At 44.6% G+C, this 19675-nt stretch overlaps 1 protein-coding gene across 1 annotated transcript in view; it reads right to left on the bottom strand.

Annotated features, from left to right (window-relative positions):
• The window catches only part of PTPN9 (protein tyrosine phosphatase non-receptor type 9), a 66633-nt gene that overhangs the window by 12588 nt on the left and 34370 nt on the right, over positions 1-19675 (bottom strand). Inside the window, exons 6-9 of the mRNA XM_069071129.1 lie at positions 14057-14167; positions 12468-12796; positions 11558-11651; positions 7140-7206 (exon numbers count right to left, since the gene is read on the bottom strand). Of these exons, the coding sequence (XP_068927230.1) occupies positions 7140-7206; positions 11558-11651; positions 12468-12796; positions 14057-14167 (601 nt within the window). The remainder of the gene's footprint in view (positions 1-7139; positions 7207-11557; positions 11652-12467; positions 12797-14056; positions 14168-19675) is intronic.

The following is a 19675-nucleotide window of genomic DNA, read 5'->3' as shown; positions in this document are numbered from 1 at the left end:
TAAAGATGATAAGACAGAGATGTGGGGCTAGACAACGTACAATGGGATGAACATAAAAGAGGGATGGTCATACTCAGAGATCAGTCACTACTGATTCCATGTTAACTCAAAAGGAGCTCACCAGAGAAGTGTCCCAGGTCCTTGTGCTTGGCCCTACGGCATTTGATATCAATGACATCAAATGTGCTCAGAGAGGGAACTTTGTGGCTGGGGTATGTAGGGAGGCCATGATGGCTCTCTGTTCCAGTGTCTGAATGGCACTGATGGAGAAGAAAAAATTGACTGGACTTGTTTTGTCTGGCTACAGGGGCATAACTAGGAGCAATGGCAGAAGACGAAAGAGGTCAATTTAGCTTTGGCATTAGGAAGAACTTCCTAATAAGACCCCAACACGAGATAAGTCACCTCAAAAGGGGGTGAGCTGCCCTCACTGAAGATCTTCAAGAGAAAGTTAAATGTCTACTTTAGGGCTGGGTTAAAGGAGAGAATTCTTTCTTACGCAGGAGTCAGAGGTCTCTTCCAACTCTGAAATTCTGTTATTGCTGTGACTCCAAGACCTCAAAGCAGGGTGACAACAAGGTAATGCCATCAATAGGGGGAAAAAGGTAGGGATCAAGGGGAATTTAGCGATGAGGGGCTCTGTTTTGGACAATACCAAGTTTAAAACATTGGAGAAGCATACACCAGCACAGAACTAAATAAATATAAGGTGGGGACGTAGCGGTAAAGATACAAAAATCATCTACAAAATGTAAGAGACAGAAGCCATAGCAGTGGGTATATTGCCAAGGGAAAGATTAAATAAAAACAAGGCTGCAGCTCTGGGAATACCCACACTAAAAGTGGGGGAGAAAGAGCACGAGTCACCAAAGGAGACCAGGAAGGAATGTTAAAGCAGACAAGAGTATGATCAGGTCGCAGAAACCAGAGGAGAGAACCTCAAGAAACACGGGGTCGTCAATGGTGTCAAATGCAGCAGAAAATGCAAGAAGGAGCAAGTCGAAAAACAAGATGGTGGCTTTGGCCATTAGAAGGCTCTGACACCACAGAACTGGAGCAGGCTATTGGAGGGGATCCAGCCCAACCCCCTGTGCTTAGAAGGGAAGAAACTGAGGTCTAAAGAGGTGAGGCAACAAAGAAGCACAGGGGTTTCAAGGGGCAAAGCCAAGATTTTCTGACTCCAATCCAGTAGATCCTGTCCATGCCTTGTTTGTATATAATTTTTTGTATGTTGTCTCCTTCATTAGACCATGGGTTCTTTGGGAGCAAGAACTCATTCTTTCCTTTCTTTGTTTCCCCAGCACTTGGCTTGGTGTCTGGCACATAGTAGGTGCTTAATAAATGCTTGTTGACTTGAATTTACACTCCTCAGTTAATGACACCGGGGAGATGGTTTCAGTAGGGGCAAAAACAGATGTTAAGGGGATAAATGTGCGTGGTAAAAAGTGCAGGGAATACAGGGAGACTATTTGGTTGTTGTTTTTTTTTCCTGAACTCAACAAGCTCCTCATTTCTTGTTTTTTATTTACTTTTTGAAGGGTAGGGCAATTGGGGTTAAGTGACTTGCCCAAAGTCACATGGCCAGTAAGTGTAAAGTGTCTGAGGTCAAATTTGAACTCAGGTCCTCCTGACTCCAAGGACGGTGGTGCTCTATTCACTGCGCCACCTAGCCACCCCTGCATTTTTAATTAAAAAAAAAATTTCCCAATTACATTTTAATCTGACTCAGCTGCACTAGTCCTGGGATAGCCAGGGTTAGTGTTAGACATCTCTGATCTAAAGGGGCCCATGTGATTGTACAGGGAACTTAGCAGCTCAGATTTTATAATGACAAAGATGGAAGATAGAACCAAGGCCAAAGAAGAGAAGAATGTTGTAATCTTATAAGACTTGGGTCAGTGCTAAAGTTCTGAATAAACTGAGGCAGCCAAAGAAAGTTCAAGATTTTAAAATGATATGGTTGTCACTGGTTGTTTTAATTGGGGTTAAGTAATTTGCCCAAGGTCACACGGCTAGTTTTGTGTATGTGTGTGTGTTAAGTGTCTGAGGTGGGATCGGAACTCAGGTCCTCCTCACTCCAGGGCCGGCACTCTACTCACTGCGTCACCTAGCCACTCCTTGGTTTGTTTTTTTGAAGTTCTACTAGAGAAGAGAGGAAGACCAAAGAAGGGTATGATGTTTGGAGTAGACTGAACAATCACTGAAGGAAGGAAGTCAGAGCTACTCAGCTCTTGGGCTGCCCCTTTTTCTCTGCTGAAGAAAACAATCTTTCGACTGGAAAAGACAGAATAAAAATGATGATGGGGAGTTGATACCCAGCATGAAAAAGGTGGTAATGAGAGCAACTGCCATCTTGGGGCAATTCAAATCATCAGACCTGGGGAATTACATCCTAGGACATGGAAGTAAAGGCTAGGACTGTTCTGTTCTTTGTATCTGCATCTCTCTACCCAGCACAGTGCCTGGCTGCCTACATACCGTGGGCACTTAATACAATCTGAATGACTGATTGCTAAGTCAATACTTTATAAGGTTGAGGACAACCAGAAGATTAGAAAAAGGCAAATGGCCTTTTTCTTTTTCTTTTTTTAAGGAAGACAATGCAGGCAGCAAACTCTAGGCCAGTGAGCCTGCCTCCAATTCCTGACAAAATTCTAGAAGCAGATAATGAAAAAGGAGGTTAGCAAACACCACCTGGGAAAGGAAGTGCCTTCCTGAAGGACAGCTCACATAGAAGCGTCGACATGATGACTCACATGCCATAAACAAAAATATGAAAAGGTGGCTGAATGCTGATGGGTCAGAAGACCAGTCCTGGGCCCCAGGAGAGAAGATGTAACCAATTCCCCAAATCTCTCCCCTCAGGAGCCCCCAGACCCCTCCTCCATAGAGGCAGGGCACTACAAGACCATCCTGTGACTTAAGAGATCAAAGGCAGCTCTGCTTGGTTGTTTTTCTTTGTGACAAGGAAGGATTTGAAGCCCAGAGGAAATCAGAAGGTGTAAAATGACAGTGATATTAAAGACACAAAACCAAAGCCATGTCATGCCACACTTAATTGTCTTCCTCGAGAGGGTAAGTAGTATGGTGGATAAAGGAATGCTGAAGACAGCTTACCGAGATCTTGCATCAGGTGACAGTCTCCTGTCCTACTCTGAGATGGTGACGTTTCAGGCTGGAGGGCTCACCCTGAAGGACTAAGGACTAAGGTGTGGGCCTGACTTGGAAGGAGGCCCCCCTCAGCTCTCAGGATCTTGGCGTCATTCACCAATGCATTTGCTTTGACACAAAGTTGGGAGGAATAATTAACACCCTAAATGAAGTTAGGATCCAAAAAGATCTTGGTGAAATAGGACAAATATGGCAAATTGACTAAGATAATCATAGCTCTCATTCATATTAATATGCTCAGCTATCTGTGTATTTCTAGGCTTGGTGGGGTGTAAAGCACAGTCTGCTCTCACACCTTTTCCACTTCGCTTGTTCCCCTCAACACCAGGAGGCAGGCGCTATCAGGCCCATTTTAGAGAGGGAGAAACTGAGACTCCAAGAGGTTAAAATGAAATCATAGGTGTCAGGATTTGAACGCAAGCTCTCCTAACTCTAAGTCAGGAGCTCTGAGACTATATTGTTTCTCAGGAGATTGAAGCTAAAAATGTAATGCTTGAGAATGTGGAGTTCCACAATTTCAAAAGTACAAATGGGGGCAATGTGGTCAGGAGGCAGCACATCAAGAAAAGGTCTTTCAGAAAATGCAGACTACACTGGAATCCATCATGAGGGTGGCCCTGCAGCCATGGGCCACATCAAGGCAGCAATGTATCCAGGTGAGGAGGGAGGCTCACCATCCCGGAGAGGAAGACGGGGCTCTGGGTCCAAGCCACCCTTTGGGAAAGACCCCGATAAAGAAGAGGCGGCCAAGGTAGGGAGGGGTCTCCAGTTCATGCTATTCATCTGAGACCCAGAATCCCCAGGGGGCCTAGACTTGGTGGGCTTGAGACCGGCACAAACTTCCTAAAAGTCAGAGCCATCCAAAAGTGGCCGCAACAGCTTGGGAGAAGGCGGTGAGCTGACACTTTCAAGCGAAGGCTGTTTAAGTGTTTTTGGGGATGTTCTTGGTCAGAACAGGGCTGGACTGGCTGGTCTCAGGTCGTTCCCTGCTCAGATTCAGGGCAGAGAAGAGACCTGTCTTCTCAGAAACACAGAAGTAAGTCGGAATTTGAGAGGTAGAGTTTTCTGGTGAGAAAGAGGGGGAAAAGGGAACTGGGGAGCAGAGGAAGACAATAGACATTCATGTTGGTAGATTTTCCTACTTTCATGACTCTGGTCTCTGTCTTATAGCAGTCTTCTCTACATAATCTCTGATTCTGTCATGGGCAATGACCCCCAAAACCTTGCCCTCTTGGTTCTTCAAACTCAGTTCCCAGGACTTCCATCTCTCACCCACCTAAAGCACCCTGATATCAGGATAATTCTACCTACCTACATCTCTCAAAAGTCTTCCATGTACAATCCTGAGCTCTGGAATTCCCTGATCACAAATATCCAACCCTCCTACATCCTCATTATAACCTCTGGTCCCACTCTCCTTCCCCTGGATTTTCTAGAATTCATGCTGTGGATTCTCCCCTCACAATTTTGAGTCAGCCATTAGCTTTTTCCATACACAGTTCACTCTTGACTCTTTCAGGCCACTTTTCCATGCCTTACTAATAACTGCTTCTAACATCGTCTTCTCTGTGTTACTGAACGTGGCTGGAATTAAACCCTGAGCTTGTTCACTGGGTCCACCACAAATCCATGGGTCCTCAGAGACACACACAGGATCAACTCCCTGTTAGGGCCATCTCCAGTCATCCTGATCCTTATCTGACCACTGGACCCAGATGGCTCCAGAGGAGGCACAGCCCTGCCTCACTTCAATCCAGTTCACTTGCATGTCACGGCATCACCTCCCTGATGTCATGGTCCTCTTCGAGAACTAAGGACAAACAGTAACAATTGGCTCCCTGTTACACTGTCTGCAACAATCAAACTGGCAACCCAGAATTGCAGATTTGGAGCTAGAAGGGGTTTAGAGGCCATGGAGTCTCACCCCCTCATTTTACAAATGAGGAAACTGAGGCCAATAGAGGGTAAAGTGACTTGCTCAGCATCACAAAACTAGCAAGGGTTAGAAGCAGGATTCAAACCCAAGCATTCCTGCCTCCAAGCCCAGTGCTCCATACAGAATTTCAATTCCATTTAATTCAATCCAATCCGGTAAGTATTACTTAAGTTCCTGTTCTGTCAGGTACTATGCTCATTTCACCAGTGTGGGGGAACTTCTGGGGCAGAAACTCCCTTTTCTGAGGTAGGTCAGGAGTTCTTTAGTACAAGACTTAGAAGTGGAGAGAGTTCAGGCCAGAGGCCCTGAGACCACACAGAGCCAGCATACTGGGAGGGACAGTGATGGGAGGGACAGCCTACCCTCCTGTCTCCAAAGGCAGCCCTCCATGCCAACCCAAGGCACTCTTCAGAGAGATGTCTGAGGTCCAAGGCCGCAGGGAAATGAGCCCCACTCTTCCATGGCAAGCCGCCTCCTCTACACCCACCAGGGAACTCTCAATGGAGACCCAACTCTTGACTGTTAAGTCTTCTCTTGAGGAGACTATGTCAACAGAGCAGTAGTTGGCCTTCCATACAGTAGATCATGTAGAGACATCAGTGAGCATCTGGGCAGGGGTTCTTGGCCTCAGTAATGACATGGACTCCCCTGGCAGTCTAGTGAAGTTGACATCATCGCCAAACACCCATTAAATGCTCAGACAGTAAGAGAAACAGAAGAATGTATGTATCTGTGTGTGCACGCCATACATATACACATGTACACACATATGTTATTTCTTATAGATGACACACACGTGCCTTGCATGTACATTTATATGTACATGTGTGTATGTATACTGTGTGTGCACATGAAAGTATAACTGTTGTGGAGAAACTTCCGATCTTGGTGGGTTAGAAAGCACTGAAGATTCGGCATCTGCACTGAGGGAACACCAGACGCTGCGTGCTTTTTGCAGAGCTTCTCCCAAGGCTTTGGCCCAGGCTCGGTGTGCCAGAACTTTACGGACCCCTCCCTAGGGCGAACAGTTGAAGACACGTTTGCTGCTTACTCCATTGCTGCCATTAGTCCATCAGAGAAATCAAATGCCAAAATTGTTCAGGAGAAAACTATAGATGAATATTGATTTAATTTGCTTTTTAAGGATTATTAAAAGAATCATACCAAAATTTGGTCACTTATTTTCTGCTAATGTTGAGGATTTCTTTCAGAATGTTTTTAAATATGCCAATGAATACACATAGCATTACAGAGGTAACCAATTATTTTTATCTGTTGTCTTCCCTCATCAGACTATAAGCTCCTTGAGGACAGGAACTGTCCAGCCCAGTGCTTGGCACACAGTAGGGGCTTAATGTTCACTGACTGACAATATGATTATCAAGAATATTTTTTAAAACAAGTACACAGTCCTCAAGTTAAAAACCCCTACTCTAGAGGGAAATAGGATTTCATATTGAGACATGAGTACTATCAACATGAGTCCTATCAACAGAGACTTGCCAGTCCTATTCTTGGATGGACATTGAGAGGGTATCCAAGTTCCCCAGGATCACTGTGCTCCTTTCTGGCTTGGACACAGGAGCAGAGCCAAAATGAATGCCACCAACAGCTGTGCAGAGAGAACGGGCAGGCTCCAGGCTTCATCTCTGATCTTTCACTGCCATGCTTGCGTCAACGAGCCTGCCCTGGAGAATTCTGATGCCCTGCTGCCTCCAGCTTGCAATGCAGACCCAAAACTTCCAGGCAGCAATGCTTTACTTCCAGGCACACCCAGCATTCCCAAATACCAGCTTCTAAGTTTGACAAAGCACAAAAATCACCACTCCCTGTCCTTCCTGCCTTCCCCTTTAAATATTCCCAACCCCATCAAGAAGCCACAACTTTGCTCTCCCACAATGTCTTATGCACAGCTGCCTCCTTCCTTGCAGTTGTAACTATGGATGGTATAAAGCAGGTGGCTGTCCAAGAAATCACAGAGAGCTCCCCCAAATGACTAAGAGCCAGGCATACATTACAGATCCCTGCTTACCTTGAGTGCCAATATAAGCATTCTTCTGCTTATATCCATCCATGAAACTGGCATTGATGTAGTCTGTCTGGAAAAAAAAAAGAAGCTCACTCATTCTTGCTGTTCATGGAAACAGAAGGGGGTGGAAATAGGAGCAAACATTGAGAACAAACACAGTGCAGGCCCGATTCATAAAAGGGAAGAAGCTCAGGGCTGGAGCTCAGGTCATCTAGTCTGAGCTTGCAGGGAATGAAGGCATCTCCTCCACATAACCTCGCCACTCCCCTCAATCCTCTCCACGCAGTGAACAAAGAGAAAGAGAGAAAAGGACAGCCAATTCAAAGCTGCCCAACCCTAGTGACTTCTTGGCTCCACGTCTTCTCTGTTGGGTCTGAGCAGAGGAAGAGCAGGCCGCCAATTCAAGTGGGAGGTCAGCACAATGCTCCATGTTAATATTCATAAATACAGACGAGGTAGATGACAAAAGACACACATCTACCAACAGACACATCCAACCACGCCAAACGTCCAAAATATCAAAACCAGGAAAAGGAAGGGAAAGGAGGAGCAGGAAGACACCGAACCAGGGACTCCAAGTGTATTCAGCCACCCAAAAAGAAAGAGCTGCGAGCAAAGGCAAGAACCCAAGACTCTTATCTCTGTCCATCACCAGGCAAAATCCTAAGCTGATTCTAACACCCAGGAAAAAATCTGGAGGTGCTACCCAAGGTCCATCTACCACATGTATTTCTTTATTTTGTTTTACTTTATTTTATTTTTGGAGGGTGGAAGGCAGGGCAATTGGGGTTAAGCGACTTGCCCAAGGTCACACAGCTAGTAGATGTTAAGCTCAGGTCCTCCTGACTCCAGGGCCAGTGCTCTATTCACTGCACCACCTAGCTGCCCCTACTCCATCTGTTTCTGATTCCTGATTATGTCCTCTCACCTTTTATTCCAAAAGGGGAGGATCCCTAAGGCCACAATGCTTATGAACTTTTGTACCCAAGAGGCATGTAAGGCAGCGAGAGGAAGAGGATGGCGAAGGATGCCATTACTACATTTCATTAATTCCAAGCCAAGAAAAAGTCTGGCTTCTGCTGCACAGTATGGAGTTGAGGCTACATCCCCTCCCCTGTCCCTGCAATACAGTCAGGTGCCACCGCCCTGTGGGGATAGCAAAATGACCAGCTAGAGTTGTCGTCTGTGCCCTCCTCATCAGCTAATAATCACTCAGAGACTAGGCAGGCAGTCATCACCTTGTCAGAACAGCCTGCTAATCTAGCCAAAGAGTTCCTACTCACCCCATTCTTCTCAGGACACACCCTCCCTCAACCCAAGGAAGTCACGAGCTGTCCAAATTCTGCCAGGCCTCTGACCCATCCCCCAGAGAAGGCGGATCATAAACCTACCACCCTACAGCCAGGGACAATGAAAAAGAGGGTATACAGACACAGACACACACACACACACACACACACACACATGTCCTCTCTGCCTCAGCTATCCTCCCTGACACACACACACATACCCATTCCCCTCTCATGGAGAGCAGATCCATTCCACCAGCACCAGCCTGGCATTCATTCTTGAAGTATACATCTCTTCAGGGTACAAGTGACTAGTCAGAATGATGATCAGGTCGTCCAGGAAAGAGGGGAGCCATGTGGGCTCTACTTTGTAGACAAGATTTAAGAAATAATCTGGAGGTTTTCATGTTATAAGATGAAATTCCATTTACCAACCCTGACTTTTATATTACACCCCTGATCTAAGCAGGCTAAGTGTGGAATCTGGTGCCCTTGTGTTCTTTGATAGTTAAAAGCCCTTAGAAATCAGAAATATTAACTGAGGAAGACTTCAGAATTAGTGTATAATGGGACAGAGAAAAGAGCCAAATACACCTGATACTGGCCAGATTCAACAGAAATTTGACTAAGAGATTGGGATTCCAGGAGTAAAACTTGGGGGTGAGAGGACAATTTGTTTGCAAATAACTTCTTGGGACCCATTTAAGCTACACTCTCTACTCAAATTCCCAGCAATCTTTGGGACCAAATTCAGGCTAGCCGCTAGAGATGAGAGGAGGGCAAAGAGGCAGGAGGGGGTGTCGGATGAATCCAGAGAGAGCAGAGACGGGTTCCAGAGCTCCCGGCTGACATGACTGGATGGCAGGCAGGTGGTTAGCTCAGCAGTTTCCCATGTTGGGGCTCTTCTGAGTCACCTACCACCAGAGGAGCTGCTCATTTCAAATCCCAGCTCTGAATCACAGAGGCGGAATCAGCTTAATGCTGTCCTTCGGAGATGAAGGTGATGTTATTGGCCTATTACTTTTCCAAGAAAAGTGATGCATTTGGACGAGGCAAGCCACATTCTCATCCAGCCCCTCAGGTGAAGGACGGCACCCATTTGCAAGTCACACGGGCAGAGTCAGGGGGAACGTTGGTAGCTGTGGCACTGAGCTCATCAATCCATATCTATGATCTCATGTAATTACCACTGCATTCTGGCTGTCCTCTGAGCCTGCAGTGTTCTCTTCTTCCTTTCTGGGAATCTCTAGCTTTCTTCAAAGAAGAAAAGTGTAAGAGGGAACAAGAGTGCTGGACTTGGAGACCAGAACACCTGAATTCTAATTCTGCCTCAGGCATTTACTAGCTGTGTGACTATAGTAGGCTCATTCCCTCACCCCCTTATCAACCTCAATATCATCTATAAAATGGGGACAATAACAGCCCCTGCCTCACAGGGTCAGTGTGAGGATTAAATGAGATCACGTATGTATTTCTTGTTGTTTGGTCAGTCAGTCAGTGGACTCTGTCCATGGGGTTTTCTTGGCAAAGATATTCAGTTAGTTTGCCACTTCCTTCCCTAGTGTGTCCACATTTCACAGATGAAGAACTAAGGCAAATATAGGTTAAGCAACTTGTCCAGGGTCACACAGCTAGTAAGTGTCTGAGGCCACATTTGAACTCAGGTCTTCCTGACTCCTGGGCTGGCACTCTATCCATTATGCCTACTTGTCACTCCCAACATATGGATAGCAGTTTGCAAAACTTACAATGCTCTAAAAATGCTAACTCCTCTTACTATTATTAACTGTGATGAGGCATTTCCTCCCCCTACCCCTGACTATCAGAGCTCACTGCACTTCATCCCTCTTGACTGGACATGTCTAGATCCAGCTTAGGGGAAGCCCTGAAACAGTGTTCAAACTCACACAGTCTGAAGTCATAATCAGAAGAATGGGTAGTTCAGGGGGCACTAATCTTTATTTTGCAGACTATTTGTATTTGTTTCACCTTAGTAGAACATAAACTCCTTGAGGGCAGGACATTTTATTTTTGTCTTTGTATTCCTGACATCAAACACAACCCTGGCCCAAAGAAGATGAACTCTGTGATAATCCAATCAGTCACAAGTATTACCCCTGCAGAGTAAAAGGGGAATTCAAAGAACCATGACCTGTCAATTAATGATAAGAGCGTTTATGCAGCACCTACTATCCAGGCACCATGCTAAATGTTTACAGACATCCTCTCATTTGATCTTCATGACAACCCTTAGAGGCAGATGCTGTTATGATCTCCAGAGGCAGGCAGAGGTCAAATGGTGTGTCAAGGGCTGGAACACAGGACTTCCTGACTCCAGACCCAGCACTGTCTCCACTGCAGCCCCTCACTACTGTCCAAGCTGAAAGGGTTATCTAAGGATTTATGATTCAATGCACTTGGTGTTTGTCCTTCATTTTGAAGAGGACCAATGATATCACGGGGAGATGTCTCGACTTTCAAGTGAATTGGATTTAAGTGAGGCAGTTGCACAAAGTCATATGCTGGTCATTAAAATCCAGTGGCAGAACCAAAGTCAAGACAACCAGTAACAGGCTGGGATTCGGTGGATAGCCTTGGCATCTTCGATGTCCGACCAAGCACTAAGCACTTCATAGCTCCTGTTTCACATGCCTTCATGGCCATTGGAACAAATTGTTCTCATCTGCCCATTCTGCCAAGGGCAATCTTCACATGCTTGGGATAGACATCCCCCCTAACCCATCAGGTACCCTCAAGCTGGGTTAGAGATCTCCTGAGACAGTTTTACCAGGGTGTAGCCACTGCACACGTTATAGCTTCTTGGAGCCACAGGTGAGAGCTGGATGAAAGCAGACACCGAAGGTGGATGAGCAGCCCTGAGAAGGGCTTGGCAAGCCCTCATGCCAGAGCTGCTAGTCCTCCTGAACACCTTCATGCACCTTTTTTGATTATCTGATAGATGAAGCTGCTGATGTCCCAAGAAGGAAAGGCTTGTTAACAGCCAAACATGTAAGAGCACAGCCCGGCCTCGAACCTAGGTCTCCCATTAAGTCCTCTCTGACATGCTTCCCTTTGAAGTGACCTAGTCTTTCCCCCACCATTTGTAAAGCTAAGCCTTTATATGCTGTTTACCTGGGTGACGCCACTCCCTTTGGTCAACTTCACGCGGGTTTGGTCCAGGCATGGCACGTCGCCATATCGATTTTTCTCCAAGTTACCCGGTGACCTGGAGCAGAGAGAAGACAAACAAAAGCCAACATAAGGGGACCCAAAGACTATAAAAGGCCAGCTGTCAACAAACAGTTTTTATTAACATGATTTCGAAGAGAATCCAGTCTTAGTCATTCAGAATGTATTCCCCTACCTATTTCCAGAAGGAATTTTAAGGAGCTTACAAAATTAAACACATGAAATGAGATAATTAAAGGCAAAACCAGAAAACCAGTTGAAAGGACCAAATAAAAAGATGTTACCAGGTGCCTCTTACAACTGTACACAAGCCCCAGGCGAGAGTAAAGCACTGCTCTCTATCCCATAAGCTCTAATGACTGAAAGGTTCCACCTTGTAAGGAAACCCCTGGATCCCTTCATGTGGGACAGAGATTGAAGGCTGTAAAGAGTCTGTGTTCATGTAGTTCAAATGAGGGTCATGTAAGTGCTTCACTAATAAAGGAGGCAGAGAGGAATGTTGATAAAATATTGGATGAGTTGTCTGGGTTTGGATTCAGCTAATACCAAGCAATACCGCCTCCTTACAAAGGAAAAAGGCAGAGGGAGCTTTTAACAGAAGACAATCGCGAAGTCACCCTGCATAGGCAGAGTTCTCTCTATCAGCAAAGGCCACATCTCCACTAAAATAGCATCTTTCCTTATCGGCAGGGACAATTCCTTCACCAAAACAAGTGTGATGCTCGAAGTCACGAGAGAGCCCCTGGCAAAGAACCAGGAGCTGCCATGTTTGGGCAGGACAGGGGCTGCCTCTGTGGCCAAGGAGCAGCACCTTGGTAGTAATGCCTGGGGGGCCTGGCCACCTCCCACTCACATGGAACAGTGGAAGGTGCCAACAGGGTTCTCTCGGCGAATGTCCTCATATTCTTCGTAAATCCCCCTCTTCTGCCGGTGGCTGAAGTGTTCCAGCAGCTCTGCGATGGTCATGGCATGGGGGCCAGGGATGTGCACTGAGTCGTTGTCCCCAGAGGGACTGAGGGACAGTAAGATAATTTCATCCAGAGGGTCCAGGTGACCATTGACATGAGGCAGGAACTGGAAGTTCCAATTGGTGAGGTCCAACTTGATACATCCTCCCAGGCTTTCAGGAAGGCACTCCCGGGGCAAATGCTGGGTCAGCTCACTTGTCCTCATGATCTGAATCTAGACAGGCAGAAGCATGAGTAAGTGAGATGGACAGACAAATAACGAATAAAGGAAGAACTCTACTTACAAGGCAGCTGGAAAACAAAATGGGATTTACTTGAACAGGGTGAGTTTCATCTATCTTGGGTCAAAGCCCTGTGATGCTTCCAGCCATGAGATCTGGCATGTTCATCGCTCATACTATGACATACTCTGCTGTGACAGGAGGGCAGCATTTTGCTTCTTAAAGACAGTCTTGAGAGAGGTCCCTCATCTCCCCAGTTTGCTCAGGCTGCTCTCAACAGTGCCCACCTATCAGCTGCACAAAATTTGCATTGGTATATTTAGCATTTTAAAGTTAAGAAGCATTTTATCAATCAGTTCTCTACAGGTGAGTGATAGAAGCACTATTATCTTCACTTGAGAGGCCAGTTGGCTACCCAGGGTTATATGTAGTTAGGAAGTGGTGGGGTCATTTCTGTCTCCTTTAAAACAAGATCAGCCTTTGAGGAGCAAGACTGGGGAAGAACACTGGCCTGAGGAGAAAGTGTCAGTTCATTTCTGAGCTTGGCTATGGACCTCCTATACAACTCTGGTCTTGCCCTGTTTTTTTTCTCTGTCTCTCAGTAGGATAGGCTATAAAGTGGGAACGACTGCTGCCCCTGCTTTTCTTGTGTCTAGTATACCACATCCAAATCGAAGGAGACCAGGTCTCAAAAGCCTTCTGAATCTCTCTCTGAGTCCCTGGGTCTCAAAAGCAGTCTGAGGGAAACCTCTGCTCACCAATCCTGGTACAACTGATTCTCTTGTAAGGCAACAGCCCACCTTTGTGCAGACCTGAAGGGTAAAAGTAGGACCACTGGACCCAGAGAGAAATGTGTTAAATGGCTACCAGAGACAGAAAATGGAGTCTTGGGGCGGCTAGGTGGCGCAGTGAATAGAGCACCGGCCCTGGAATCAGGGGGATATGAGTTCAAATCTGGCCTCAGACACTTAACACAAAAACTAGCCGTATGACCTTCGGCAAGCCACTTAACCCCAAATGCCCTCCATAAAAGCAAAAAAAAAGAAAATGGAGTTTCCTGTTTCCATGATAATTTCTCCTCAATTAAATAATTTTCATTAGATTTGGCTCAGCATCCCTGGAGGGCACAGCAGTGAGTGAAAAGTTGGGGCAAGTGACTTTCCCTAAGTCACCCTCTCATCCCTCCAGACTTTCCTTGGTCTCTGGATGAAGGCAGTCCACCCTCCCACACAGACGCAGTCAGCCCCTCTTACCCTTTCACGGACTTTGTCCTTCAGTAGGATACTGATGATGGAATAGGGCACTCGGAACCACATGGGTGCCCCTACGATCAACACCTTCTTCAGTCGAGCTGGGAAGGCTCCCTGTGGGTGGCACACACATGAAGCATGTGAAAATGCAAATCCCTCAGTGAGCAGGTAAAATAATATGGTGGTCTAAATAATCTAAGGCCAGGGTTCTGGCTTCTAGCTCCACTCGTGTTCTTACCCACAGTAATCAAGAAAGCAAACAAACAAGCCTTTATTGAGCATCTGCTGTGTGACAGACACTGTACTAGGCACTGGGGATACACGGACAAAGTGAAACAGGTGCTGTGTTCAAAGGGCAGATAACATGTACATACAGAGAATACACGTGTCGGTACATCCAAAGCACAGGTGAGGCAGGTGCAAAGAGTGACCTGGGAGAAGAAGGCACCACCAGCTGAGAGGATCCCCAAAGGCTGAGGTAAGGGGGCGTGGAGAGCGGCCAGGGTAAAGGTGGACCACGGGTAGGAGGAGATGTGAGGGTTAGGAAGCCCAAAGGCGGGAGGTAGCAGGTGGAGAAGAGGAGCCTTTTAAACAGGAGCATTTTATATTGTTCCTAAAGGCAACAAGGAGCCACTAGGTGACTTGTGACTTAGAAAAAGTGACATCCACAGTTTTGTGCAGGATGAATCGGAACAGAGAGAGGCAGGGAGGCCGGCTGGGAGGCCAGGTAAAAGATAATGAAGTCCTGACCTGGGCTGCAGAGGAAGAAAAGAAAGCATTTGGCACAGACTGGTTACGTGACGTTTGTGAGAGGGATGAGGTGAGGAAGACAAGGAAGTGTCTGACTTGGGAGACTGGAAGGATTGGGGTGCCCTCCGCAGTAATAGGGACAATCAGAAGGAAGAAAGGTTTGGGGGGAAAGAGGATGAGTTCTGACAGACATTATTGAGTCTGAGATGTAAACAGGAATCACCTGTACAGAGAAAAGAACTGAGTGACTGAAGCTAGGGAAGGAACATAGCAAGAAAAGAGAGGACTCAGGACACAGCTTTGGGGGCTCCCACAGCCAGTGGGTGGAAGAAGTTTACAGCTTAAGTTTCACTAGAACTAGAGAGAAAGTACCTGGCAGGAAATTAGAAATTGTCAATTAGTTTATTTTAAAGAAATCATTGTGAATTCCTGGTACCTAGTTTTCTAGTTTCTAAAAATAGAAAAAAAGAATTCCAGGGTTCTTAATGCTTCTAGGTAATTTACTGATCAAAACTTGTTCTAATATTCTTCACCAGCAGTTTGACAACCTACAAAATGAAAACATTTGTGCCTCGGAAGATTTCTCTGGTCAACTGTTTTCTTTATGCCTATTATAGTAGGATTAAAATTGGATTTAGACTCAGTGTGGTTGACACTGGACACTGAATCTCAAAACATTCTTTTCCTTTAAAAATGGAAAGAAAAAAATCCTTCATAATGTTAGACTTTTCATATAATGAACAAAACAATGAGCATCCACTTCAACAATTCAAAAAACATGTGTTAGGTTCTTGGGACACAAAACTGAAGAACAACATGCTCTCTTTACAATCTAACTGGAGGATGAAGGGTGGTGGGAGGTGTTATTAAATATGCACAGATATGTATGCTGGAAGGCAGAATGTGATTAGACAGAGGAGAGGTCTAGAAAGAGTGCCACAGCAGCTGTTTAGGAAAGCATCACCCCTGTCAGCTGGTGGGGAGTGGGAGGGAGGAAGGGCAGGGATGGGAGGGAAGCATTTTCCAGAAGAGGTGATGTGGAAGAAGGGTGTGTGCAAAGACACAGGATGGAGTGGAGGGAAGGGAGTGGTCCAACCTGGCTAGAATATGGAGCATGGGATAAAGGACAGCCCTGAGAAAACAGACTGAAATAAGGCCACAGGGTTAGGTTAAAGAACATTTCTGGGTCTTGGTTCATGCCCCTCCTCTCCTTCTTTGCTTCTCAAATCCCTTCCCATCCTTTAAATCCAACTCAAATACTGTTTTCCGTCTTAACCCCTGAATCAAACAATCCTCCCTCCTCGGACCTCACCTGGCCCTTTGTTTTGCAGCTCTCTACCCATTTCCCATGTTTGTCCCCCTTCCTCTTCACACCCTCCCCCATAACATATGCTTAAAAAGCATTTGGTGGTGTTATTAGAGCCAGCCAGGAAAGGGCTTTAAAGACCACACTAGGGGTTAATGTTTTATCCTCTAGGTCAGTGGTCTCCAAAGTCCACAAGTGGCATAACTCCAAGGGTGTGTGAGCCACCAACCAGAGGGTGGGAAGATGGATCACATCCCACTCTCCCTGTAGCAGCCAAATAGGGTCTTGTGTCTAATATTAGACTATACCTACTCTTTACCCATTCTACAGCACTCCCCACTCTGCCCCCTCCCACAGCATGCAGCCTCTCATGGCTGCCCAAGTTCCCAACTTCTCCTCATCTCCACCAACCGCTGGCTCTCCAAGGACTTGAACAGGGGACCTATATGGCCCCTTCTCTGCACAAAGGCAGTCAGCACCATAGTTCATACCCTTAAGAACTCTAGCTTACTCTACTGTACCAGCCTCCCAAATGGCTGGGAATGAGGAAGGGAAGGGACACCAGGAGAATAAAAGGGCAAAGGATTCAAGGGGAGAGAATAGTACATTGTTTAAATAACCTACAAAAGGATCAAGAACCTGGGTGGAGAGAAACAAAGCCAGAACAAGAGTGATAGGACAGGATGGCATGGAGAGATGGAGAGACCACGGATTCTTTAGAGACCAAAGAGCCAAGAAGAGAGGCGGCTGGGCAGGGAACTGTCAGAGGAGAGGCAACTTCTGGGGCTCAAGTATAATGCTGAAGCTGGAGGTCACAGTGTGGTGGGCAGCAGTACAGAAGAGGCTCGAGGGAGGCCTTTGATCTGGACAACAAGTCACCTCAGTCTGGATCAATTACAGCCACTGCAGGCTTCTTGCTATTTTTAATAAAACAAAATCTTTGGTTCCAAACAGTTTTTCCATGTTTTAACCCATAACCATGAAGAGGTTATGATACATAACTTCAGCATTCTGGACGAGTTGGTTTTTCCTTTCCCCCACAGCAAGAAATTTGGCTGAAAATCTCCCATCATTAAAATAAATGTCTTCTCCAATTGATAAACAGTCAAAGGATATGAAGTGGCAGTTTTTCAGTGAAGAAATCAAAATTATATATAGCCATATGAAAAAATGCTCTAAATCATTATTGATTAGAGAAATGCAAATGAAAACAACTTTGGATATCATCTTATGCCTATCAGATTGGCTAAAATGATACATGTCCTTCAACTGGGGAATGGCTAAACAAGTTGGGGTATATGATTATGATGGAATACTACTGTGACATAAGAAATGTGTTGGTTGGAAAACATTGACCTTTGAAGGAAGATGCTATCCACCTCCAGAGAAAGAACTGACAAACAGAAATATGTATAGTAGGTCTCACATATGTGTATGTGTGTGTATACATAGATATATGTTGATACAGATATATAGGATATATATATATATATATATTTGTGTTTAATTGTAGCCTTCTCTAGGGCAGAGTGCAGAGGGAAGGAGAAAAAAAAAGTGCACAGCAGAGAACAAAAGAAAACTTGGAAAGAAATGGGGGAAAGCAGGGTAGTTTTGAAAATCATGTATATTATTACGTAGTTTTTTTCAAAGTAAAGAGTCTGATATGGAAATTTATGATTTTATACTGAATCCTCTCTTTAGGTTCTCCTTTAGAGTGGAAATGTTCTTTCCCCCCACTACTTTTGTATTTAAGTTTAAAATGAATAAATTAAAAAAAAAGTATATCTAGCAGAAAATAACTAGGAGTTAAACTACCAAGAAATACTCAGGCCTATAAATATAACTACTAAATACTTTTACATGAACACAAAAAGTCATAAGTAACTGGAGAGAGCTATTCATTGCTCTTGGTTTGATAATGCCAGTGTAAGAAAAATTACGTTAGTACTTAAATTAATATACAGACTCAATGCTGTACCAATCAAATTAACAAGGAGATGATTTATAGAACTAGACAAAGTCACAAATTTCATTTAGAGAAACAAAAGAATCTCAAGGGATGTGAAAAAAAGCAAGAATGAAGGAACAGTGAGAATCACCAAATTTCAAATGATGCAATAAAACATTAACCATCAAAACAATTTGGTATCAGTCAAAAAACAGAAAAGCAAATTAGTGAAACAGACTAAAAAAACAAACCCCCAAAACAATCAAACATGATAGCCCTGTGTTCAATAAAGCCAAGGATGCAAATAATTGAGAGAAGGGCTCCCTAATCAACAAAAATCATTGGGAAAAAAGAAAGCAATTTGAATTGCAAAAGAGTATGTGGCCTAAATATAAAGGTCATATCATAAAAACATTAGAGAACTTTTCACAACCATGGCTAGAGAAAACTTCTTAATCCAAGAAGGGGCAGAAACAATCACAAAAGATGAGTTAATTTTTAAAGTATAAAATAGAAAAGCTACTGTGTTAACAAAGTTACAAGAGCTAGAATAGAACAGAAGGAGCTCTTGCTGGGAAAAAGAAAATAAAACACCTTTGCATCAAATGTGTCTGATATGAACATAAAAATGTAAGAAGAGTCATATCCCCAAAAGATAAGTGGTCAAAGGAGATGAACAGTTTTCAAAATGATAATTTAAAACTATGAGCAAGCCTACAGCACTAAAAAGAACAATGTAAATTTTTAAAAATTCTAAGGTTTTGTCAGTCACCCAATAAATTTGCAAAAATGATAAAATAACAGAATGTCAATGTGGAAGGGGCTGTGGAGAACTGGTAAACGAATTCAATACTGGTGAAGCTGTAGCTTAGTCTAACTATTGTGGAAAATATTTGGAATTAGATGAGAAAAATTACTAAGTTGTTCATATCCTTTGAGCTGGTAATCTCATTATTAGGAACACACTCTAAAAGGTCAGAGATTGAAAGAAAGTCCCCATGAAGCCTGAAGGAACCCTTTTTGTGGTAGTAAAGAACTAGAATTCATCCATCCATCCAAGAATGACTGAAGAAGCGGGGCACTGAGTATAACAGAACATTATTGGGTAGTAAAACATGACAAACATGAAAAATTCAGAGAAACATGGGAAGACTCATAGAAACTGATCAGTATGGAGTGAGGAGAACCATATACACAACTAACAGTAACATAAATGCACATAACACTAAGAAGAACTCTGAATCATCTTAAAGGCCAGTCTTTGCCCCAGAGAAGACATAGAGAAATATGTCCCCCTCCTCTTGGCAGAAAGGGGGAAGAGGGATTACAAGAGCAGAATCTTACATACGCCCGTGGTTCACCATGTTCACCAAATGGGTTGGTTTTGAACAACCTTTCTCGGTTACAAGAGATCAATGGGGAGAGTTGGAAAGGCGCCATATTTGAAAATGACATGCCAACATGTGGAAAAAGCATCTTTTTTTTTTTGCAAGGCCAACAGCTTAGCACAGGGCCTGGCTCATGGTAGGTGTTAAATAAATGCTTGTTTCCTTCTTCTTTCCAGCCTATCAAGTTTCTCTTTGCATTTTCCAAGGATTTGTGGATAGTTTATCAAATG

Source organism: Petaurus breviceps, unplaced genomic scaffold (genome assembly GCF_028583685.1).
Source record: "Petaurus breviceps papuanus isolate PSGF00001 unplaced genomic scaffold, PetGlider_PUasm1.0 90825, whole genome shotgun sequence".
NCBI lineage: Eukaryota > Metazoa > Chordata > Mammalia > Diprotodontia > Petauridae > Petaurus > Petaurus breviceps.
The sequence above is the reverse complement of the archived record's forward strand: the minus strand, read 5'-3'. Positions and strand labels throughout refer to the sequence as shown.